Genomic DNA, 26806 nt, shown 5'->3' with positions numbered 1-26806 from the left:
AGTTGGCAGCTTAGTGTTTTTGTTCACTCCCTTTTCTCCCTCTCCTGCCCGCTTGCACACAATCCCTGTCAGCAGAAGAATTGTAAAAGAAAAGCATGCACACACACACACACACAGAGCTCCCTCTTCCCCACCTCCCACCCCTCCCTGGTGTCGTCCTGTCTCATCCTTGTGGTTCTTCACGGCGAGGCGCCTCGACCGGCTACAGTCACGCTCTGCCGTCACATCACAATAGAACACAAAGCTGGTGGAGGGCAGTCAATGCAGATGTCAGATGCTTTCTCTAAGACGTGGTGGATGAAGGGGAAACTGCTTGAACAGATTCGGCGAAATGAAAATGTGATCAACTTCACACCAGCATCTGTGACTCAGCTGCTTTTCCCCCTGAAGTACTGCGCTACAACACTGGAGGAGCCACTTTGTCAAGACAAGGACTGCAGAGAGCTTTGCATGACAGAGCACTTTTCTTTAAAGGAAACCAAACCTTGTAATCTTAAGTCAATTTCATGATGCAAAAAGTCATTTTTTTCCTCAATAGTTTATAAATAATAAACAGAAGCACCGTTTGCAGAGGTTTAGGTTAAAATAAAACTCATACTATTCATGCATCAGGTGTGTGAGTTATTAAAATCATTACTACAGATCAAATTCATCCATTAATCCCAGAGAGTCACAGGAAGCAAATACAAGCAGACATAAAGTGAAAGGCTGGTTTCACCATCGACAGGTTAGAGTTAGACACCTAATACAATAATTCAGCTAAGACCATTATTTTGGAGGCCAAGCGCCAGGGATTTAACAAAGATCTTCTACTGTGACGCAAACATGCTAAACATTACACCACTGTGCATCAACGTGCAATTTTCAAAGTATCTAACTTCATAAGGTTTCAACATGATGAGCGGCTGCATTTATCGTCACATGCTTATTGCAGACACGTAAACACAGGAAGAGTTTGGATCATCTGAGACAGGAATATTTAAGAAGACAGCGAAGTTATGCTGACTTTGACTCGGCAGTCTCCTGCAGCCTCCAGCGACTGGCTGACCCTGCTGCGTTGTGCCTGAAGTCAGCAAGACAAACCTATGAATAGACTGAGTGGGGACCCGGTGGTCTGAACGGGTACGTCACACAAACACTTCACTTCCCCCAGAGCTGCTAAGGACAGTCTTTAGAGATCATTACAGACAGAAATAAGATAAGAACAACCGGTAATGTAAGAATGGCCATTAATGGAATTCCTGTCAATAACGCAATGATTTTGGCCTTTGTCAATGTGATAAAGCAAATAATGTATTTAATTTCATTCCAATAGCGGGACAGAATATTTGATCCATAATCGCAATGACGAGATTAAAGTATCATTAAAAGAAAATATTTCCAAATTAATAACTGCAGCCAATATTGAAATATACATAAATATGACTGCATTTCTTAGAAATAAACACTTTTTCTTCCAGGTTAAAATAGGAAGAGTGGATGGAATAGTTCATTCATAAACTCGATGCAATTCTCTCTCTCAATCATGGTTATAAAAAATCTTTTACTATCTGATGACATTAATGACAACTTGTTAAGCTATTTGCCATTAATACATTACTGGTTGTTACAGGGATGTTCAAGGCAAACTGAGAAAAACACAGTTTCATAAGATCCAACTATTATTTTACATTTGGATTCAACCCATTTTCAGTTGTTTTTATTCCATTTGAAAAACAATGTCTGAAATGTGTTTTCATTATTCTTGACACACAGGTAAAGATTAGGTAGAAAGCCGCCTCCTCAGTTGGAGGTAAAACCCATGAGTCACTGACACAAGCCGAGGCAGATCTTCATCTTCATCACAGAGCCTGAGATTCAGAAGGCGGCTAAATGTAAGCCGCTTTTGTTTCTGAAACTATGACATGCAACAAAGGAGCACAGCTTTGTCTGTTTGTGTTACGGGATCAGATCGATTTCCAGCTCGACTGGAAAGACGATCTGGGGATCTGGGGATGTGGGGGGGTGGGGGTTGGGGGGTGGGGGGTGGGGGAGGTGGTCACGTGCAAGAGCCACTAGCAGTCAATGCCATATCCGGTTGATGCTCCCTAATGAAGTGTTTCGCGGGCAGACGACTTAAAACCAAACCTTTTAAAACAGTGATGAATGTTGTACCGTCTGAAATATTCTCCCGGCAGCCGCTTTTCATAACAAAAGATAAATAGCAGAGATATTTCACATTGTCTCCAAACCAAGTACAGATACTAAATCCCAATCAAAGCAACTGGAAGAATCCTGAAAGTACAGTAACACAGATAAATGACTAAAGATGATCATCTTAAACTGCTGCTGCAGCAAATCAGAAACCATTGAGCTCAAATGTGTCGACAGACATGAGGAATAAAAATAGATTTTCCATGGAAATAAAAAAAAAACAAAAAAAAACACATGCACAGCTACTGTACATGTTTTCCCAGCTTTACAAGAACCACCTGGCCCACAAAAATCTATTTTCTCTTCTAACAGAGTGCTGCTGAATTCAACAGTCCGACTCAGACGTTGCACTGCTTCACAGTTCACTTCCTCGCGTCCCGACGAAGACGTCGAGTGTGAGAAAGCAAAGCTCTGCCATCGTAGGACACCTGCATAACAAATAACACAATGTTGGCACATTTCAGCCACGGCTGAGTTACGACCTCGTCCTGCAGCCCGGCGGTTATTCGGGGAGGGCATAATGACCACTTCTCTCGTCAGTACAGGATCGATAAAAGCTTGTCAGGGTGAAAGTGAACCAGGGATCTTATTTCAACTGCAGCAAAGTGATAGGAAGTCGTGAGGAAGTCTTCAAATCATAGCAGTCGGACAGTGTAACGTTCATTCATAACTGCCTCGACAAGCTCACACAATAGAAATGTGTTTTTTCCCCCAATAAAACAGTTTTATTTGGGGTTTTTTCTTTGCTAAATCCGTTGAATAACAGTGAATCATCTCTATATTTCTGTATTTTATTACTATATAAAACATTTGCAGAGCATCAGGTTAAGTCTTCAGACTTTAATCAGAGAGGACCTGGGTTTGAATCCCAGTTGTGACAAGAGGGACCTCTGGTGAAAAAACTAGTGCAGGAAAAGGGCTGAGCCACACAGTGACATGCTGCAGCAACACTATGTAAGTGAAGAGCTTCCTTCTCTGTGAGCAGTAAATTAAGTCGCAAACCCAGTGAACGCCGAGACGTCTCATTTCAGAAAAGGCATCCATTTAACTAAACCATAAAATAAGTTCTGTTTGTTTAGGTGATCCGGGATGGACAACACCAGGATGCTAAAGTTACCAGAGTAGCTCTTCTCCCATCCTATTTTAATGTTAATATTGTCTGCTCCACTTCTGATGAAGCCAAATGAGCCATTTCACTGGTCCATACTGACGTATTGGCACTTCTTTAATAAGAAGTATGTTTTTGTATATTGATCAGCTCATTCTGGATCTCAGAGCCATCCAATTATTGGAGTTATGATGGTCAGAATACCACTTATTAAGCTCAAAATGCTGTTTTAAAAATGCATTGAGAGAAAACGTTCAATTGTTACAATAATAGGCACAATGCATGCTATAACAATTGTGTAAAAGTTTTCCATTTTATTTACTTTTACTTATTTAGCTCCAAGTTTGGACTTGGATGTAAAAACAAAGAAAATAAATCACACGGTTTGGTTGAATTTACAATAATCATTGTGAAATTGTGCACTGTTTATGCAAACGAGTTGATGTAGTGACTCAGTTCCTGAAACTGGAGCCCTTCTGCTCTTAGATTACTGCTTCATGAAAGTATGTAAAGAAACATTTGTCGCGAACATGGAGTGCTGCAGTCCGGAGTGGAGCAAAGGTCACCACAGAACTCCGAGGAAATTTAACCGCTGACGAGGAACGGAGGTAAAACAGAAATCGACAGACCACATCGGAAACACAAGTGTTTGCTCAAGCATCCATGCTTCTTTACAGCCGTCAGGAAAAATGTGAAGTTGCAAAATGTAGAATCTACTTCAATCAAAGAAGTTCTTCAGCTATTCTCACTCTTCTGGACTCATGTTTGTATTAGAGAAATGTTAAAAGGTGGAGCAGCAGCGGCGTTAAGCATTTGTAAACATAAGTCACACACCTGATACTCTGGGATGTGTGGAATTAGGTTACTGTGCCAAACCAAACTTACGCGAGACCTGGAGAATTCGCCTGCAGACGCTGGTGCCAGAAATCAGAAACGCGTTGTGTTTACGTCTCATAGAAATGAAAAATAATAACGTCTTTTAGGTTTTCACCTTCCAACCACTGCTGCTTTTGTGATTTTATCCTTTAGTTAACTTTCAAAAATGCAATTTTCTTTATTCTCCTAAAAACAAACAGTAGATCTTGTTGCTCCACAGTATTTGAGAAATTGATGTTTCCCGGTAAAGAGTCGTCGCTTTTAAAGCCACCCGACTCCCCGGGCCGCGTCTTGTTTCTGTGTCCATGCAGCTGTTCGGTACTTTGGTGTCAAAACTCTGTGAGACGCAGCCAGAGTCGCACGCCGCTCTGGGTGGAGGGTCTGATGCTTCGCCTCTCGCTCTCCGGGGTACGGTGAATCCCACTGTGGACGTCAGCCGTCACAGGCTGGAGTTGATATACTCTCAATATACAGTGATGGTAAACTTCATGTGCAGTTGCTCATCTATAAACACACACACACACACACACACACACACACACACACACACACACACACACACACACACACACACACACACACACACACACACACACACACACACACACACACACACACACACACACACACACACACACACACACACACACACACACACACACACACACACACACACACACACACACACACACACACACACACACACACACACACACACACACACACACACACACACACACACACACACACACACACACACACACACAGTAATCTAGATCAAACAGTAGTCAAAAGGTTCATTTCCATCAGAAAAGACTGACATCTGATTAAATGGATAAATGCCTGAGAGTATAACCAGTCATACTTTATTTGTTAACATGTGCAATTCTCCACATTTCCTTCAAACTAATAATTGTACATTGATGACATTAATAAAATACACGATTAAATTGTGACACTAAATAGTGAGATGGACACTGCTGTGGGTATGTTCATCTAATTGATGTTGTTAATGTGAAAATATTAAAAAAAACACCATGAAGAACTGTGCTCGAGTAAAGGACTATAAACATGAAATTAGTCTTCAGGTATTCTTCCAGTGTATTCAGAGTACTTTTTGCCAATGATAGATTGTAGAGCAGAACAGTGATGCGCAAATTCAAAGTATCTTTAACATTCAGGGGCTTTTTTTTTTTTTTTTTAATCAATGTTGGATAAAAGGTTTGGAAAAAAAAACAAGTTGGATAAAAATCCATAATGTGTCTATTAAGTTGTTTTGTCTTCATTCCTGGAGAAAGACAGAATACCGTTTCGGGTTAGACATAGTAGTAGAGGATATAAATGAAAATCAATGCAACGTGTGGAGACTGATGAATACATGTTATATTTTGCATGTTTTTGAGAGTTAACATGGTGTGTTTTAAAGTTATCATGGGAAACTTCGCTGTGATGGTTAAAGTTTATACCAGTCCAAGGCTGGTATAAACAAGCATGTGGAGGTCTGCTATTACGTAGACTTGTGGGGCTTGCACCACAGCGCGGGGCTAATTGTGTTGCATTTTCCACGTATTAAAGGGGTTAGGGTGCGGTTTTAGTGCTGAAGTTACAACTGGGTTAGGAGCTTTGGAATTTGGCATTTAGAACCAATGGAAATAATCTTCTGAAGCACTGCTTGTAATTAACGTTCTAAAAATGATTGCACACTAAATTTAAGTGAGACGTTAATCTGACTTTCAAACATGGAAATGATCAGGAAACACAGAAATTAGCACATTTTTAAAGCGAGGAGGTGATAGAGGATTAGCACAAGGTTATTTGGTTGAGTAGTATAGTCATCATTAAGTTGGAGTAGAAAACGGTTTTAAGTCCCAAAAGACGTTAAAACAAAAGCATGTGCATGCGTGTGTTGCACCCTCTCCACGGCACCAGGAAGCAAAACACCATCGGGGGAAGAATTCACAGAATGTGTCGTGGTGAAAAATGTTTTGAGGCCCGCCATCTATCAGATCTACAACTCTGAAAGAGTCACATTCACAGCATCTCCCTTCCTTTTGTGCGGCTCTGTCGGAGAGCCACGACAGGCCGTCCGTCCTCAGGCCACCCGGAACAGCAGTTTATTAACAAAGAACAACAATCCCATTCAGTGTGGATGGTGTTACTGAACACTCACCTCTGACACAACTGAATAGAGACGGAAAAAAAAAAAAAATGAGCCACTCAACACAGCTAAAGTGAGGACGTTTAACACAAGAAGACTGGTGTTTTGACAAAAACACAAAGTTTGAGTCTTATGTCACTTCATACGCATGTACAAAGGTACTCCAAAAGAAAGTTTAAAATGCATTAATATGAAGAGGTAAATACACAAGGTCTGATAATCTTTATTCTGAAGTGATTACTCTCAGTTGTCTGGTCTGAAAAGGCACGAGATTTCAGATTGTAAAGTTCGGACTGTGCGTGTGAGGTTGGTGAGTTTTAAAGTGGATTCATTGATGTTTGAAGTTCAGACACTTTCTTCTTCCAAACAGCCTGAAAACACTTAAACAGTAAATTAATAATGTTATTCATGTGCACGTCAGGTTTTCTTCGTGGACTTTCATCATGTATTAGTTTCACAGTGTAAACATCAGCACTGCTTTCTGCTCAGCTTATCCCGTTTACATTTTCATTTGAATTCCACGTCTTGCTTAGATGAGCCGATTCTCGATCATCGATCAGTGCAAACGAGGTTACTGCTGGAATCCTGCAGACCCATTGTGATACGAGTGCTATAAAAAGTGAGCGGGGCAGCAAGGATAAGTGGAAAATCCAGCTGTGATTCTCAAACCCAGGGACCCTGCTCATGATGAACACCAGGCCAGAGCCAGTCGGATCAGCGGCGACATTCCTGGCATCAGTCTGGTTTACTGAGGGAAGCCACAACTCGGGTGTGAGCGCCACTGTTTCTCACCGCAGCACCGGTATTAGGCAAAGTTTAAGGATGAGGGGATCACCAATGTGCTAATACTTCCTCGTGTAGCTGGAGCGCTGATGAAATAAGACTTTGTCAAATATCTGGTGAAAATATATGCCCTACTGGGAAAGTTAGGTTCTCGTCATATATGAAGCAAACATGAAAATCCACATTGTGCATTTCTCAAAATGCACAACTACAGTCCATCCCTTGACTCTCAAACTCCATCATGGACCACAAATCACTGCCCACAAGTTGGAATGATATTGTGGTCTATTTCTGTATGCACTGACGATCTTTTATAGCTCGACTATGCAGAACAGTCAGGAGGGATAAAATGACAGTTTGTATTGGGCCGTATCCTGGAGACTGAAATCTCCCTGCAGGTGACCTCATCCTCACAGATACATTATAAAGACGTATTTCATTGTGAAACTCAACAAAACGTCACACACACCGACATCCCCATGTTAAGTAGCCGAGATTAAATGTTACAAACATCACTGATGAAGTTTCTATTTGAGGCAAACTGAACAGGAAGCGTAGGAAGAGCGGGGAACAACCACTTCTCTGTGAGCTGGAAAATATTAGTAAAAGCAGTTTAAAAAGTCCCTGAAAGGAAATTAACAGAATAAAAATGCAACCTTCGCCACATTTAACGAAATTAAAGAACCTAAGAAAAACTATTTGATATGTTTATAAGAAGAATAGAAAGAAAGAATAAAGTATATTTCAGTGATACTTTGGCAAAATTACTTTAACCTTCTGTAATCTTTACTACACGTGATGGGAGCGGGGGACCCGGGGTCAAGGTGTTGCTCAAGGACCCGCAGTTTCAACAGTGAGATTCAAACCTGCAAACACAAATCCCATTATCCAGCCAATGACCCTCAAACAACGAAAACATTTAGTTATCGTTTCCTCTGAATTTAACCTTCGGCATGCACAGAATCAGCTGAATAAATGTCTTTTTTAAAGTAAGTTTGGGACTGAAATAACAAAAAAAGTGATTTTTTTTTTTTAATCACTTTAGTTACATAATTAATGTCAGCTGTTATTCCCTGCCTGGCTTTAGGAAGATACTAATCCTTTGCTCCAACACAAAGCCCATCTCAATTACAGCAAACTCTGGCCGGCCGAGTTCAGGACAAACCACAGACATGAAAAGAATTATTACATCTTTCTGTAATTCAACCTAAAGGGGGATATGAACTCCCTGAAACAACGTGAACTCATTCATTACTGCTGGATAAAGTAACTGGAACGACAGGAACCGAGTCACCAGCCAGTGTTCACGCAGGAAGATAAAGGTGTGAGACTGGCAGTGAATATCACACCTGACAAAGTCATTTTTGTATTTTCAAGAGTCTGTCTGCTGCGTTACCTGTTATTTTACACGACACACTCCCTGCTTCCACTTTTAGCCACTACTTTGTCTTGCTTTTGGATGATTTCTTGGTTCCCGTCTCTGTTTGTTTTGAATGTGGTTTGGTTTGTTGCAATGTTTATATTTGTTATTCAGAACGAGAGCCCTCGTACAGTTACATCAACCCACGTACAGACACACAAATCACGTAGAATACTCGCCTCACAATGTTTCAGCAGCACATGTGAACAAGCAGACCAAACAGGTCACCTTACAAACTCATGTGAAGAAGCAGACAGGCGAGAAAAGCCCACCGACCTACGGATCACAGAGCCGTCCTGTTGGTGCAGCGCTGCAGGATGGAGCGGAGGTGTGAACATATGTGCCGATAACATACGAGAACGTCCTCTGTCCGCGGAGGTCACCGTGCTGGGACGCCTTCAATGCATGACAACGTGTGTGTGACCTCAACTTTGACTGTCGTCATTCAGTGTTTCACTCCTGGAAAGCTTTTTCTGCTGAGAAACCATAAAACCTACACGGTGGTCAAGCTGAAATGATGATTCTCTCTTTGGAATCGCTACTTTTCCCCGTCCTCCACGCTTACGAGGGACCATGACTGCTAAAATGATTTCTTGAACTCTATTGAAAAGGGATGTCCACACTGCACCAGGCACTGCAACCAAATTCAGATCAATGAATGAGCTGCACCTGGATGGATGCACAAAACAATAATCCACCAGTGTGCAAATATACAGCTGTTGATTTCATTCATTTTTCACCTGCTGACACAATTAAGATACTCGGTAAACAACAAAAGCTAAAAAGCTGGATTCCCCTCTGGTGCCAATATCTTCTATAATAAGTCTATTAATAGTTCATCAGTGCTCTGCATTTCATCAACAAATCTCCCCTGCTTCATGTTTTAGAAGCACTATATGAAAATAGTGTGTGTGTGCATGTGTGGTTAAGATTGTGCATGCATAGCTTACGGACTATTACTATTTTTGAATCTGAGCTCAAGTTGCAGGAAAGTGATCGGAGGGGAGTGCTGGAAGTGAGCAGAGGGTTTCTGGGCAGGTGCTTAAACTCAACACTGATTCACAAGATAAACTTGTTGGGAGTATTTCTACAAGTTATCGACGGCAGCCGACACACGCACGCACACACACACACACACACACTTTATGTCTTAACAGTCCTAAAACACGCCTTTACCCAACAAAGTAATGAATTCTTACATTACAGTACAATGTACACAACATTACAACTTTAACATGACCACAATCTCTGTTGCCGCGGTGACGTCAATCGAGTCCCCATTAATCAGTGCGCATGCACACACAAACACACACATATAAGTTGTATTTATGCTTTTCAGAGATATTGCATTGACTTACAATCATTTATAAAGACTTATTCTAAACTTAACCATAACTGCCTCATCTTCAGTCTCACTCAGATTCACACCAATAACAAAATGTCCAAGGGGAAACTTGAAAGACTGTTTAACTAAAAGACAAACACATAAAATATGTCCATCCATCTTTGATTCTACTTTATCTAATATACGGGCTTGTGGTGCCAGAGCTGATCGCAGCTGACCGAGGCTGAGGGACGGTCCATCATAGGGCAACAGAGAGACGTCAAATGCAAATCTTTGGACCGAAGAAAGAGGCTGGAGTTCCCATAGAAAACCAACACCTGGACCGGGGAAACATGCAAACTCTTCACAGACATGTCCCTCAGCCTGGACTCGAACAGGAGGACAACAGAGCTGACAACAACAACAACAACAACATGCACTTGCTAAAACTGGTTCTCTTCTTAGAATTTAAAGACTCGCTTCATTGAAACCTTGATTTCTATGCAAGGACATCAAGTTCCTCAAATTCTGAGTCATGATCACCAAAAACTATCACGAAGGGAAATCCAAACTGGATGGTCCAAAAAAGCATCACAGAGTAGCACTTTAGAGGATAAACACAACAACGAGAGCAGTAAAATCTCTAAAAGCTTCTGTCAGTTTTATGAAGCCTCGGGCATGACATCAGAAACCAAACCTCTAATTTGTCATTATGAAAGTCACTCAGATGTTAGATTTAATGTGCTCGCATTTTCAGATCTTTAATTATAAGAATTGCTTTAAGAGATTACTTCAAGCAGCAGATATTGGCAGCAAATCCTCAATAAAAAGAACCTATCAAGGTCGATGTGAAATGAGCCGCTATTGCTTCATTTGAAGGACAAAATAAAAAGTGTCTTCCAGCCTCGCAGGCCTCCTGCTTTCTTACTTCAGACCTGCACATCAATAACTGCTTGACCTCAGAGCTTCGCTCCTCAAAAGTAAGTACATCCTCACTGCAAACTTCCAGAGCAACGTCGCTTTGAGATAAATGTCAGGAGTCATTTTAGTTTGTCTTTCAACCAGAATAACTTGGGGACTGACGCTCGGGGTTGATTTGCAGTGAGTATTTAAAGCGGAGCTGCATGTTTCACACTAATAGATTTGTTCTGCAGCTATTCTCACACACGAGCTGCTCCCAATGCACGGCTTATCATTCCCACGGGGAACCGGATTTCACCTGTTGCAATTACCAACGCCATAGCTCGGCAGGCAGGAACAACAACTGTTTCGATGGGAAATTGAGCCACAATCATGTGACACGGGACACGATGTATACAGAAGCTGCCAATTAGGAATACCAGCGAGAAACTCCCTGTGGTATAAATACAAGCTGGACAAGAGGGATCGCTTTTCAAGATCTGTTATCTCTGTCAGGAGCGGCAGAGTTTGAACCTGTGTCAACACTCAAACTAAAAGAGGGGCGACAAACAAAATTCTTTTTTCAAGACAATAATAAAGTTAAAATTAGATGGTTGTGAAATAACTTGAAGTGTTTCTATTCATGTTTACAAGCAACTGAGGATCATTTATCAACCTCAATGAATGTTTTTGGAGTAAACTGAAGTAACCAGAGAAAATACAGACATCACATAAAACTGGTGCAAAAGGACAGTATATATATACATATATATTCTGCAGTAATTCACAGATACGTGTCCAATTTATAGAATTTTTCTTAGTTTCTTTTTTTTTTTGGTGTCGCCCTTGAGTGTTTGAAGGTTCAAATCATGACTAGAGCAATGTCTAAAGTGCCATTTGCAATAACTTCCCATGGAAGCAGCTGAATCAATGCTTTCTCTTCTTCTATTTTATTGTAAAAAGTGAAGCACCCTGAAACATCATCCAGCAACACTTCCATACAGTGTCAAGAGTTAAGTGGTTTTAATGACGGACTTAAAATTTGTGTTTCTTCCGACCAGAACACTATCCAAACAACGCCATTTCTTCTTTTTCTCTTGTACTTAAGCAGATGTGTTTTCCACATTTCCATTAAATTATCTGAAACAAATATCTTCTAATCCATTTGAACACAACAGGAAAGAGTGACAGGAAGTGAGGTCTTGGCAGAGGGGTGATGGGAGGTTATGACGGCGTGGAGCTCCTGACTGGTGCCAGAGCGACACGGCAGCGCTGCTGCCCGCAGTGACACACACACAGTAGGAAACCACATGGCAAGGAAATGATCAGACGTGTGTGTGACTGTTGGAGCAAGTCTGTTCCCAACAAGCACAGACTGAGAGGGAAGTCCATTCAGTGATGCTGCTGAATGAGCATCAACGGTTTGGCTTTGATTTATAACCTTTGAAGGAGAGATGTTTGTGGTGCCTTAATTCATACAGGTAAATATACAACAGTACATGTATGGTCTTAAGACACTAAATGCTGATTCATTCATTAAAAACAACTGTCACTACAATAACAGGTTATGTGGTTGACATGCAGTGATGTAAACTTTGTAGTAACACTTCACTGTGGCAAGTCACTATTAGAAGATTTACACTATTACAATTATTCAGGTTTAAAACATTTCGCTGGTTAAATAAATATAGTTGTGAGGCTACTATGTCATTCTGATCTGCTAACTATAATCATATTGACTCACTTTGTATTCAACACCTTAGAATTATTTTCTCAATATCACTGGTTGTGTTTTTAATTCTTCTTTAGGTGTGACTGCATTGCACCGACTTGCTGATAGTACTACCTGCAGTGGGTAAAATCTCTGTTAAGTTGGTGATTGATGTAATTTGCAATTTATAATTTCAGGGATTTATTGGGGTTTATTCTCCCCTAATCATCTGCATCTGCTCAATACCTCTATCCATGCAGCAGAGCAGAGCATGGAAACTATATTCAACCTGCAGAGATTGTATTTGACCGCTGCTAACGTATAAAACTGTGCAGACTCTTGAATGAAGTAGGTAATGCAGACATGTCGACTTCAGGAACAAAAATAAACCTTGCCGTACCAGAATTTATCAAATATAATCACGTGAACGTTCTTCTTAATGTATGTGGCACCTTGTTGGCTGAGGGCTCTTATCGTTCATGTTGCCCTCTTGGACCTGTGCCATTCAACCAAATGTCTCCTGTGATTCACATGAAGCTGCCAGGCAAAACAAAAAACAAAGCAGGAGTCGACCTTCTTTAACTCGCACTCAACCTGTAGGAATGGTTCAAACTCATCTGAATCTCAGACACATCAACTTCCCTCACAGCCTCAAGGTCCATCAATCACCACAATATCAGGCTGAGCTTAAAATGAGTCTCAAGCACCACTGCGTTTAAAATGTCAGTTCACCTCACGTACATGTCGTCCCTCCAGCAGAAATATCACACTATGTGTTTCTGTAGGTCACACCGAGCCCCTATGAAAGAATATACCTCAGCTCAAATCAATATGGAGCCAATCGAGAACATCAAGGCGACTGATTCTTAACATAGTCACTCAGTGAACACACCCACCTCTCACTCTCAGCATGGACATAAGTTTGTACAGTTAAGTCATTAGAGAAGAGACGAGGTTTGGGGTGTCGTTACCTTTGTATTTCTCTCTGACGTTCTCATAGGCTTGAACATAGTCCTGCTCCTCAGGCAGCCGCTGACCTGGGTCAAACATGGACATGGCTGATACTGGGTCAGGGTGAGGGCAGCTTCCTCTCTGCAGACTTCTTTCCTTTTAAACTTCCCACTGGCAGTGTGCACCCCTGACTTTGAGTCCCCCCACGTCCCCTCAGCGCAGATTAAAGCCCTTCAGGCTATCTGTGCACCTATCAGTCTGACCCCACCTTCTTCCTCACCCACTCTCAGTCACAGTGCTCCCCACCAGGCTGCACATTTCATTCCAAACCACCACCACTCCCCTCTTCTGCTTGAGAAATACCCACACACCCACACATCTGACCCTCCTCTTAAAGGCACAGAGGCGAAACCAAACCACAAACAGATACCATTGGGAGGGAAGTTCAGGTCCCGCCCCCCCCCCCCCCCCCCCCACACACACACACACACACACACACTGCACTCCAGCTCCACCCTTGTTACAGACACACATGTGTGGGGTTATCTGAGTTTCTGCTCGAAGAGAAAGAAGTGAATCCAATATGTTTTTATAACTGTTACTCTTAAAATGAAATTTACACTTCAAAAAGTAAATAACAGCATACTATTGAGTATCCAGACAGCCACACCTTGTCAGCAACGGACAAAACAGTAGATCAGTAGGTCTCATACATACTCAGGCCAGCCAGAGCTAAGAACCTCTGAAGAACTTCTGCAACACAGAGAAGCTGATTTTTAGCTTGTAGATTATTGGAGATAAACCAAACCAACTGAAATCCTGTTTTGGCAAACAAAACACATTTTAAAACACACTAATAGTGCACAGCTGACACACTACTCATTATTTAATCAATTTAAAATAAAATTAACAACAAATTTAAATAAATGTTGTAATTAACTCGAAAAAAGGTCGAACAATGTACATCAAAGCCTAAAATGGTTTTCCCATCAATTCTGACCCGTTTATGCATTTTCATGATTATTTATACCGCAAATAACTCGATCTATAGCATCCGCTTAACCACCATGAACATTCACAAACTTGATAGATGTAAATATTGAAACTAGATCCAACAGCTCTCTGAACTGGGAAGTAAAACACTGAGGAAAGCTTCTTTTGCAGGCCCGACTTGTAATGAGCCGCTCTCACTGTTTGAGAGGTTAAACCAGGGATCCTGCAGCTCTGGGCACATGTGTGCGCCTTATCACTTTCTCACAAATACGCAGCCTGTATTTGCTCAGCTATCAGGAGATCGCCATTTGCTACTTGCAAAATGCATCTTTCTACATCAAGATGTGAAAGATATTTCAGCACTCTGACTAAAGTGGATGATAAATTGGAGTGTTGCAACTGTGAGTCACGCAGCGACGCGCTGAACGTCTCGGGCCGCGAGTTACTAAAACAATCTGGAAGGGGATTGCGTGCAACAGTCATGAGTTACACTTACAACGGGATTTTTATCTGAACTTTCCATTAAATAACAATCAGAGAGCGGAAACACATCTTAAGAAGAACACAAACCTCCCCCTCGCACCTCACCATCTACAATCCTCTTTTAGCGGACGCACTGACGTATATCTGGAGGACGTTGTCTGGTCACCCTTTCACGGCTCTAAATAAAATTAGTGGTTTAAGTGTAGTAAGAGTTGGATAATGTGCTGCACAGTTACACATTACTGTTATGACACCATTATTCAAACTGTTATTCACATCCAGAGGAAGCCGCCTTCCAGCTTTTGTCAGATTTTTTTTGCAAGGGCATATTTTAAAATATGAAAAAGAAAATAGTTATACATTTAAAAAAAAAAAAAATGTTAGGGCAAAAAGTTTTCTTGGATTAGAGACGTCAACCTAAACTAAAGGAAATGGACGGAAAATATTCCTAGAATACTACTGAAACTGACTTTGGAAAAAAATCAATGTGATTTCAAATAATAAGCATAATAATGAGACAAAACAACCGTTCTGGTGTCATCTCTCTCTTTAGTGACATGTTGCTGGTATACCTACCAAAATCAGCACGTTGGAAACACAAGACGACGTATGGAGTCACACCAGCAAGAGGAAAAGTTAACGCTGCAATGGCCGACGGTCCAGGATGCTATGCTGATCTATATTGTACGCAGGTATACGATATTTTCCACAGGAACCCATCTGTCTGAGTGTGAAGAGCAAGAAAACGAAAGGACCCGAAGAACCAAAACTCGGAAAGACAGACAAAGCATGGACTGCTACTAAGGTGACTCAACACTGCCACCCAAAGTTCAACAGAGGAATTGCGTACATTTTACACAGTGACCCTTTAAAATATCTTTGAATCCAATTTTAATCATTTTTATCTGTTACTTTTTAAAACATGTAAAATAAAATATGCATTTCCAACTGGAAAGCACATTTTTCCCGTCCTCACTTGAACATGTTCCTAAACAACAAAATATCCTAAATGTGACTTACGAGATAATCTTTAAGACTTTCAGTCGCTCTGGGTGCATCTGCATAATAAACAGGATCATAAAGGGTTGAGATTTCCTTTTGATTCATGTGCAGTAAAATATTAACAGAGTAAGACATGTTCTGCTAAAGACGTTGAGGTGTCAAGTATTGTGGCATTTGTTTATATTGAGATATAATTTGTTGAATGTATTCAGTGTTTGATGGAGTGTGTGGAAATGTTCTGTGAAAATATTTGCACCTACGTTTTACATATATTCTTGATCCGTTATAAAATGTTTTCAGAAGCACAAAAAAGAGTATTCAATTCAATTCTATTTTGTTCCCACTGTTGGATCCAATGTAAAGGTACCGAATAAAGGTCAGTAAATTTTATAACTACAATAACTCCTCCTTTCAAACATATATATATATATAAAAAAAGGAAACAAAAAACCACCAGTGTGGCGCTAAGAGCAGGAAAGATCAGTGAAAATGAATCAGAAGGTTGCAGACAGGATCCATTTCATACTGTCCTCTAGTGTCCAGCATGTATACTGCACGACCTCCTCCACCTTGTCTCATCACAATACATGAACCGTGGAGCTAAAATTGAATTAACTCAAGTGATCTTTACTGTCTGCAAACACCTAACGGTGAAAACAGAAGATTAAAGTTGTTCGATGACAGAGGAAACTTCTCTCTGTTCCTCAGCAGGGAGTTGATGCGTTGAGAGACAGTGACAACTGATAATCCCGCGACGTTCGCTCTAATCTTCAGATAAGTTAAAAAAAAGGGGGAAAAAAAGTGAGAACATTTAATCTAATAGAAGAAAAAACAAATGCCAATCTAATCATTACAACACTCGTACAGTACACAAGATTGTTTGTCCCTAAAATTGTGTTTTCCAAAGAAAGTAAACACCCATCAATCTGGTCGAGACGTGGAAAGATTCATGTGACATCTTCCTGGGAGAAACTTATTTAGCTTGTAACCACAAAAAGTGTGGTGAACTTTTTATAAAACGTTGTTCAAAACAACAACAAACACTGGACAGATGATGACAGATGCCGTCGGAAAACTGTAACGATAAAAAAACAACAACAATAAAAATAAATAAAAAAAATAATTCCATAACTCGAGGGAAAACAATCCTTCAAACGTCTTTTTCGAGCTCGGCCAGAGGAGCATTGGGGGAAAGTCAAAGAGACTGAGAGCGAGCTTTGTGTTTTAAGACGTTGCAACAAGCTGAAATACCAGAAATATCAGCAGACGAGCAATAACATTGACACTGCTCATGCAAATGTAATCATTAAAAGCACAAACACCCGGGGGGGGGGGGGGGCTGAAGGAGGTATTACTGCATACTTCTCACAAGAAGACTGGGTGATCAGTTCAGTTCAGCGATGCATAATCCCTTAAATTAAAACACTAATTCACTTTGAATCAGCAAGATTAATTACATATGATGTAGTTAACTACTGCATGTGACTTATTGAACTTCTCTGGGACTGTTGCTGTTACTAATCAAGGTAAATAAATAAATAAAATAAATAAATAAATAAATGTTTTGTATCAGCTGTAGTCATTTTCAATTGATTTATAGTTTTTTTCATTTACCTTTGGTGGGCCAGACTGAGTGAGCCATCGGGTCCCACAATGAAAAGGTCCGGTCTACAATAAGGACGGCGTTTCCCATAATGTTCACGGATTAACTTCTAGCAAAAAAAACTCTGCTGTATTTGCTTTGTTGGTCCAGTTTCTCTTTATTTTTTTGTGAATCACTCAAACTTTCCTTTCATGTTTGGAATTCTGTCACTTTGAATTTGCAGAGCACGAACCCACGGCGGCTGAATTGCGCTAAATAATGTTTTCATGCGGTCATCTGTGACGTGGATTTCACACGTTGACACTGTGATTACGATAACTTCTTGAAATAGTGTGCAGGCGACTTCACACACAAATGAAAGTTGTTACACGAGTTAAAATAATGACAAGCAGCACTAACATCCCGAATAATTGTGAGCAGAATGAAAGTACTCTTTGTGTAATTCTATGAAATCTGGAACATTTCAGTATCATTGTCACCGTGACTGCTTCGTAGTGTTGTTTTACTGCTCGCACTGTGTACTGATCGCTATGAGAGTGATTGTCACCAGTGTATCTGATCGATAAACTTCAAAGTCGGAGAGCTAGAAAAACATTGATAGTCTCTCCGGCGTCTCATTCGGCGTTCGTCTGCCTCTCGAACTGTCTGCAACTTGAAAACAAATGGTCCCGACACAATCTGTGCTCAGATAAACCTGCAGCTCGGCTCGATTAATGAGTGGAGTCAGGGCCGCTATGGCAGCGATCCAACACTGATACCGTCACCCTGATCCGACACATTTCATCTGGTTTTGATCCGCTGGAGAAAAATAACCTAAACCGTACGTTGTTAACAAGCTCAACTGTTCATCATGTAACCAAGCTGCTTCTGTCGAGTCTGCAGAGACAATAACACCCAGTCACACTGCAGTACCCCACCCCGGCCAATCAATATCACAGAGGAGAGGATGGGGGGGAGTGGGTGGTCACGCTGCTGTTTATGGTCCGAAAAGACAACCTGAACCCAACAACCACCACAGGAAGTGCAGAGTCAGCGGATCGTTTAATCTGATCCTCGCCTCGGTATCCAGTCGACGAGCAGCAGAGTGAGGATTAGACACTGCAGGAGCTTGAGACCCCAGCAGGGGCATGAATGAGCACAATGAGAGGTGTTCGGCTCCGTTTATGTATTGACCCGAGAATCTTAAGTGCAGAAAATGTGTAAAGAACAGCCGGGTCACCTCCCCGCAGCACTGAAACCTCACAGGCATCACAGAACTCGTATTGACCCGTGGCGGCCGTACCTGCGATGCGGATGACGGCTCTCTCTGCCGGGTCCAGGACGTCTCCGGAGGCCGACTTGGAGCGCTTGATGCGATGGTGCTTGGGCAGGTTCCAGGGCAGCGTGTCCCCGGGAGACGGCGCGAAGCTCACCGAACACAGCTCGCTGGTGCTCTCCTCGGACGCAGCTCTCACCAGAGGCCTCCGCTTCCGCCTCTCCTTCACCTCCTCCATAGTCTGAACGGACACAACGAAAGGATCTTTACAGCTTCACACAGTTTAGGGTCACCTAGAGCCAAATTCCACAGTTCAGTCATAACAGTCGTGGCTCCCAAACCACAGTGAAGCTGGGCAATACATGAATATTTGAAGGAAGGTGTGAGAGAAGACACAGTCATCCATGTTTTAAAATCATATTACATTATTTAATTTCTTCAATGATACAAACAAATGAGTTTATTTTCCCTCCGTATGTCAGCTGGGCTCAGCTTGCCGTTACAAGCTTCATCTAAGTTAGGGTATGAAACACAGATTATTGAAAGCTACTCAACTAAACTAACTAAACTAATTAAACGGTCGTATAACTTGCTTTTACACGCTTTGTCAATATGTGAACATCACTCAATATTTGGCAAATGCCTCGCTGTGTACATAACCTGTGAACACACATGAAGCCGTCTCTGTTATGCCAACACGTCAGATTGCTCGCTTCATAACTAATACTTCCAACTCCACTAGATTCTGTAGAAACACACCAGTAACTCATTTCAACGTATGTTGCACATAAACACAGGGTATCGTGTATCCACAGAACTTTCATTAACCGCAGTGGTGAATTAATGAAATGTCGCAATCTCTATGACTCTATATTTTAGCAAAATGATCAAATATGCAACGGCACTAAATGTCCCAATAAAAAAAGGAAAAACACACACAAACTTTCCACAAAGACAATCATGCAACAGAAAAGAATCCCAGAACAATCTGAAATGTGATATTTGATCGTACCATCTCCACAAAGTTCTACAAACTTAACGAGACGAATTCTAAAGCCCATTAACTTTCCTTGCGCCTCAGACTTGAAACAGTTTTTTTCATTAAACCGACACAGATCATCGTGACATTGAATACTTAATTAATTTTAAAATCCTGCTTAAATACTTTCTGAACAACCAACATTACAAGATTCCACAGCAGCTTCTGAGTCAAAACGTCAAATAATTTAAGTTATAAATATGAAATGCAATTCAAATGACAATTCAAGTTTTACTTGATTTCCGTACGTTTTTCCCTCTTTAAGTCTTTATTTTTCCAATATTTATTTACTTTTTCTCCTCGGAATAGTTTTGTTTAGTGCTGCTCGGTTTCTTCCATCAATTCCGTCAGATTATTCTTGAACGAAGGATTTCATCGTAACTAATATCAAGACGATGAAAGCAGATGATGTCCAGGTGAACAATCATTTCGCGAATCGAGTGTGAGGACATTTTATTGAAATGTGTAACTTTTCACTTTTTACCCTTATTATGGCCACAATTCGGCACGGGATTATTCCTAATAGACTAATCCAATCATGTAAAAAAGCATCCAAATTTGATCAACTCACCAAAACGCAGTGTTTCCCAGCTCAACATCTTAGTCGAGAACAAACCCAATCTGGCAACACTGAGACTGAGTGCCGACGGCTCAACTAGAGCTGTGAACATCATCAAAAAGAAAAGCTCAAGTTATTTCTTAAAAGTAACTAAAATGACTGCTAATGTCTATTTTGGAACTTCTGTGGTGCGGATAACGGGACAGAAGCTCGGCGCTGCAGCTCAGCTTTCACACTGCCGTCTGGGGTTGGTGGGGTTGGTGGGGTTGGTGGGGCAGGTGCTGCCGTCGCACGGTTCAGCGTCACCACGCTCCCATGCAGCTTCATTTCAGCTGAGTCACCATCCAGCAGACAGGATGCTCTCCACAGGGGCGCTGGCTGCACTGCCACAGCCCCTCTGATTGGACGGGAGCATCGGTCCCAGGAGTAACTTCCACAGGGACACCGAATCAGATCACTTCAGGTTATGACTTTACGAAATGATATTTATGGCTGCTGCAATGCTGGAGAACCACATCTTCCATATCCGAAAGAAGTAAAGGGATTTTCTGATTAAGTGACCTTGAGCTTCGGTGTATTTCCTGCATGACGTCAGCTTTCAGTCTAATTCAGGACAAAATTAAGAGAAAGGAGTGATTCATCATTTTCTACAAGCGCTCTTATTGTGCATACTTCAGTATATCCCAAACTGATAACAGATTGAAAGTAGAACAGTGACACGTCATCCTCTCTTGTAGAATAGAAACAAACTTGAATAGAAGATGGATGCACACTTGCAGGAAAATGCAAACTGAGCATGTTCGGAAAGGTTACTGAGTCGAGTTAAATATTCATTAGATTAAAGAAAAACAAAAAGCTCCTCTCCACAACACAGAAGGAGTTTTTCCTTAAGGCATGGATCCTACAAGCTGTGAGTGAGTCAAGCATCTTCTAGTGGAGTCAAGTGGAAGGTCAGAGCCTCAGACACAGGATCCACTATAGACACGTTAACAGTCCATCACCAGAATAGAGAGAGAAACTACCAAACACACCTGGAGGTATAATAAACCAGCAGGCTGGAGTACTCAGAGAAAACCCAGGTAAACACAGTGACAACATGAAAACCCTAGAAAAAGAAGAAAAAGCCAACCTGGAGGGGAAATAGAGCCAAGATCTGTGAAATCCACCTGTTTATATCTCAAGCTTCATGAGACTGCAGCTATTCAATGGCTCTACTTGGATCAAAAACATCCGCTGCTTTTCTCTCCAGGACAATGTGCTTTAACACTTTTGCCCCCACAACCACCTCTGTGCACCAAGCGAGGACTTTTCAGCGTGGACTTGTCCTCTGGTTTGGCCTCCATTCAGGCAGACTGAATGTATAAGGATGAATATAGTCACCAGGCAACCCCGAGGAGCCTTTGAGAGCATGTTAATGGAACTCTGAAGATTTGGAAACAGAAGAAAGTGAAGCGGTGTGTGCTGGTATGAACACACACACACAGTGGGTCAATCACCCTGACAGCTGACACACAGTGTCCTCCTCCAACTACAACTCGTTCTCTGCTATAAACTGGTGGACTGATGTTCAGTCCAGATCTTCAGCGGACTCCTTAATGGGTTGCAGGTATTTCGAGCTGCACTGCATCGTCATGCCAGAAACCAGGCTCAGGTCTGGTCTGCAGTGACGACAGAGGCGCACCTGCAGCAGGTCTGAGCAATGACGTGCAATCAAGGTTTACTTGATCGCTTTCAAATCGCAGCGGCTCGTGTGATCAACGTCAATGCGGCAAAAATCATGAATAATAAATCGACGGTTCTCCCGGTGTACTCACGCCAAATATATCCAGGGTGACTGCGGGTTTAGTTCACTGTAAACAATCAGAAAATGCGCTTCAGCAGCGGTGCCGGCAGAACCCGATCCGATCAAACTTAGAGAGCCCTCATCATCCTCCTCTTCATCCGCAGCGGGAGCGCGCCTGCGATGCGTTGCGGAGATGCTCGGGCTGATCCGACGGGGAGGAAACTGCTCCTTCAGCCGGCTGCCTGCATGCCTGCCTCCTCTCTGCTGCCCGCCTGCACGTCTGCCTCCTCTCTGCTGCACAACTTGTCGCAAAGCAGCGGGCGCGCACCGCACTGGAGGCTGCGTTCGCCGCGCGCGCTGCGTTGCGCCGCGTGTCCGCCCGGCGCGCCTCCGTTGGTCCGTGGCTTCCTCACGCGCTTTTTTAAAATACTTTTTTCTATTATATGGGCTATTATATGTCACATGATCCCCGACATGTGCGGGTTCGGCTCAGGTGAAAGGCAAGGCGGCATAATTCACGTGCTTCTCCTCTTTAACTTCACAGGAAATGACAACGAGCTCAACATTCATCCGTGGAAACACCTGCTGGGACTCACCTTCACACCCTGACTGACTTCTGGGTAAAAAATGGGATTTCAGTGCAAAAGGAAACAAAGTTCTAAGGGCAGCAATATGAATATATCTAATATATTATTTTACATGCTCAAATACCAAATTCCATGTAGTACGATTTTGTCAACCTTCTAGAAAAACTGTCTGCCACTTTATACCAAACACACTACATAAACAGCACATGAAAGCAGAGACTCCGCAGATTATACCATTATGACATTTGATACAAACATCGAAAACAAATATGACACCTCACGTACGATTTGAATTCAGGTAGGTACTTCGCATAAAATTCAATATTTGTTGTCAGTGATTTCAGAAAGTGAAACTTATTTTATATAGATTCATTACAGAGTGAAATATTTAAAGCTTTTATTTCTTGTCATTTTGATGATCATGGCTAACAGATAATTACAACTTAAAATTCGGTGCATCAGAAAATTTGAATATCGCATAAGACCAATCAAATAAGGAGGTTTTAAGCACAAATGTCAGGCTTCTGAAAAGTATGTTCATTTCCATACTCAATACTTTTTGCATGAATAACTGCATGAATGCGCCGTGGCATGGAGACGATCAGCCTGTGGTACTGTGTAGGTGTGTTTTCTGTGGGGTTCAGGTCAGGGGAGCTTGCTGGCCACTAAAGCACAGTAACACCATTGAACCAGCTTTTGGTACGTTTGGCAGTGTGGCAATGTGCCAAGTCCTGCTGGAAAATAAAATCAGTATCTCCATGCACCTTGTCAGCAGAGGGACGCATGAAGCGCTCTAAAGTTTCCTGGTAAGTGGCTGCGTTGACGGTGGACTTCAGAAAACACAGTGGATCAACACCAGCAGGTGACATGGCAGCTGAATTCATCACAGACTGCGGAAACATCACATTGGACTTCAAGCGAGGTGGATTGTGAGCCCCTCCACTCTTCCTCCAGACTCTGGGACCTTGATTTCCAAATGTACTTTCATGTGGTAAAAAAAGACTTTGGACCACTGAGCAACAGTCCAGTTGTTTTTCTCCACAGCCCAGGTAAGACGCTTCTGACGTCGTCTCTTGTTCAGGAGTGTCTTGACACTAGGAAGCATCCCAAGGTATCCCATGTCTAGGATTGGTCTGTGTGGAGTGACTCCAGCCTCAGTCCACTCCTTGTGAAGCCCTGTGACAATCCTCTCAAGGCTGCGGTTATCCCCGTTGCTGGTGCACCTTTTCTACCACACCTTTTCTACCACACCTTTTCCTTCTACTCAATTTTTCTGTTAGTGTGCTTGGATACAGCACTCTGTGCACAACCAGCTTCTTTAGCGATGACCTTTTGTGGCCTACCTTCCTTGTGGCAGGTGTCAAAAACCCGAGATGTGAAAAGTGAACGTGTCTTAGCATCGTACAGAAAAATAGGTTTTGAAAAGTTAAGTTTATAGCTGTAAAGCAAAAACAGCCTAAATGACATCTGTTTGTTTGGTTTGAGACCCACTCGGGACCCCAGACAGTTTCCTATGGTCTCTGATGGGGGGATGAGGAAGTCACAGAGGAGGCTTTTTGATAATGTTAGTCTAAAATGTAAAACCATGACTGTGCAATTTGCAGCTTTATTTAAAAAAAATTTCTCCCCCCGAGCCGACCTCTGCCTGCACTTCTACGTGATGGAAAATGCTGATCGGGGGATTAATTAAGAAATCTCTTCTGTTTAGTCTCCTCTTGCTTTGTTGTTTGTTCTCAGGATTCCCTCTTTGATCCAAACGAGGCCAACTTGTCGAATTAAAAACCACCATGCTGAGCAATTACATAATCACAGCAGCATAAATGATAGATGGGTTGTTTGTGTGGCCTTGCTGCATGATTAGTGTCCCACTAGTGGAATGAGCCCATGAGCACGGACAAGCCGGGGGAGCTGGGTGGGGGTGGGGGGGTGAAACGTTGGCTCGGTCCCGCACAGAGTTCCTTCTTGTATTCCTAAATGATGCGTGTCATCCGCCCTGCAAGCGTTTCTCTGCCAGGCCTGCACTCATTGTATTGAAGGTTTGATCTGATCAAGCAGGAGCCCAGCAGAGCAGAGAAACTCCACATGTCAGTGTAGTGTGATCACAGTGGTGAACCACGTTTATTGGCACGGTAAATCTTATTTTCTGTCCATTCTATTCTTTGTAGATTTGGTTAGTTAAAACACTGAGCTCCCGTCATTTAAAACTTCACCCATCTCATGTATTATCAGATACACACTTGGCTTCTCCTCATAGGCTCCCACTCAGATCACTGCAACAATCAAAACTAAAATAGTGGGGTTTGAAGCTCTCTGCACAGTGGGAAAACGTTTGACTTGATTCATCATTGTGAAACTGAAGAAAAACCTTCGATCCTAAAAAAAAACCAAAGTTTTCGTTTCTAAATGTCACACAAAATGATCTCGAGTTTCCAAAGTGTCTCATTCAAACCAGAGGAAGTGGAGAAAATGTCTCGGAGCGGTGTGGAAAGGAGTCCTCACCTTTTGTGTTGAAGTCACAGTTTCCATTCCGGCCTTTACTTTCAGGGGACGCCTCTTCCTCTTTCTCGCTGCAGGGCCGGGCGGCGGTGGCTGTCCGAGAGACGCAGACTCCTTCGCCGCCACCACCGCTTCCTCCGACTGGACAGAAGCAGGCGGCTTCTCTTTGGGCTTTTTCTTCCTCTGAAATGAAACGCTGGCTTTAGTTCTTTCACTCTAGTTGTTCATGAAGCGACTTTAGAAGAGTTCAGCCTCCACCGGGGGACGTCAGTCAGGTCAGGATCCCCGAGGAAAGCTCCTGTCTTCACTGTAATTATGATTCACCTAAACAAATGGGCTTTTTCTCTTCACTGCTGCTGGAATTTACTAAAAGGGGGACAAAACCTCAAAATCAATGCTTTTCTAACCCATGAAGCAAAACACTGATTAGAAAAGCATGTGCAGAGTGTTTACAGGCGTCTTCCTGCAGTGTGTCAACCTTCAATCATTTTCTCTGGTTTGAATCTTATCAGGAGATATTGAATGGACTGATTGTACATGCCTATGAAATACTCAGTGGGTATGACCGACATCTCATTGTCCGACATAAAACAAGAGTCTCTTTCATTCCTTCAGTGAAAAATCACATGCTCACCTCCATCATGGGATATTCATGATTCCACGTTTAACAGTGTGGTATTGTTTTCAAAGAAGTGGCCAAATTACAGGGATTCTAATTTGACTCAATTCATTTCTGACAGGAATAAATGCAGATATTGAGGATGAGATCACTGAAGCCTCAGTTAATTAAAGAGCCGCTGTCTACATTAGTTTATTCTGCTTTCCATAGAGTCTGGAGGCTTGATGACCGCTGGTCTCTGCATTGGAGCGGTGGATGTACGCAGCTCTGTTCACCAGACTGAGACCTCACGTGTCTCTTTGTCCACCCACTTGTCGCTGCAGAAGGAAATGGACCTTTTGGCTGGCGCGTCGGAGGCGATGGGACAAAGCGCTTCACTCATGTAGCCGGTTCAGAGAGCCTCTTCCAGCTTATCTCACACAATGACCGCACAGTGCTCCTCCGCCGTGTCACAGCGCTGATACAGACGGGGCCAAAACACACCGAGCAATGCCAGAACTTCCCTCGGTGAACCTAATGAAGCCACTGCAGTGGGATAAAACCGCCGCTGCTGAGAGGTCGGACTACAGGACTCAAGTTATATAGGAATGAGCTGCAGGGACAGTAGATGGGAGAGATCAGTGATGCAGTGGAGAAAGTGAAGCAAAGTCGCATAGAAACATTAATGCAGCAGAAATTGTTTATCCTGAGAAGCCTCGGGTTTTTCACCAACATTGGCCCGAAAACAAAACATGCACCAGAGAGGATTTTAGTTCAGAACCAAATAATTTGCAAAATATCTTAAACTTTCACATGCAGGCACTTTACTGCATTTTGCACAAGAATCGTCTGAAATTGCCTTTTTTTTTTTTTTATTTAAAAATCTTAGTCAATTCAGGTTTTGTGGACATTTAATTAAACTGACTTTTCACATTTTACTCATACTTCTTTGTAATAAAAGAAAGGAGTTGTTTTTGGTGTATT

General features: G+C 42.2%; 1 protein-coding gene across 1 annotated transcript in view; it reads right to left on the bottom strand.

Annotated features, from left to right (window-relative positions):
- The window catches only part of pleca (plectin a), a 97142-nt gene that overhangs the window by 68712 nt on the left and 1624 nt on the right, over positions 1-26806 (bottom strand). Inside the window, exons 3-4 of the mRNA XM_080484897.1 lie at positions 25228-25407; positions 18788-19001 (exon numbers count right to left, since the gene is read on the bottom strand). Coding sequence (XP_080341023.1) covers positions 18788-19001; positions 25228-25407 — 394 coding nt within the window. The remainder of the gene's footprint in view (positions 1-18787; positions 19002-25227; positions 25408-26806) is intronic.

This window comes from Lipophrys pholis, assembly GCF_963383615.2.
Source record: "Lipophrys pholis genome assembly, chromosome: 17".
Classification (NCBI taxonomy): domain Eukaryota; kingdom Metazoa; phylum Chordata; class Actinopteri; order Blenniiformes; family Blenniidae; genus Lipophrys; species Lipophrys pholis.
The sequence above is the reverse complement of the archived record's forward strand: the minus strand, read 5'-3'. Positions and strand labels throughout refer to the sequence as shown.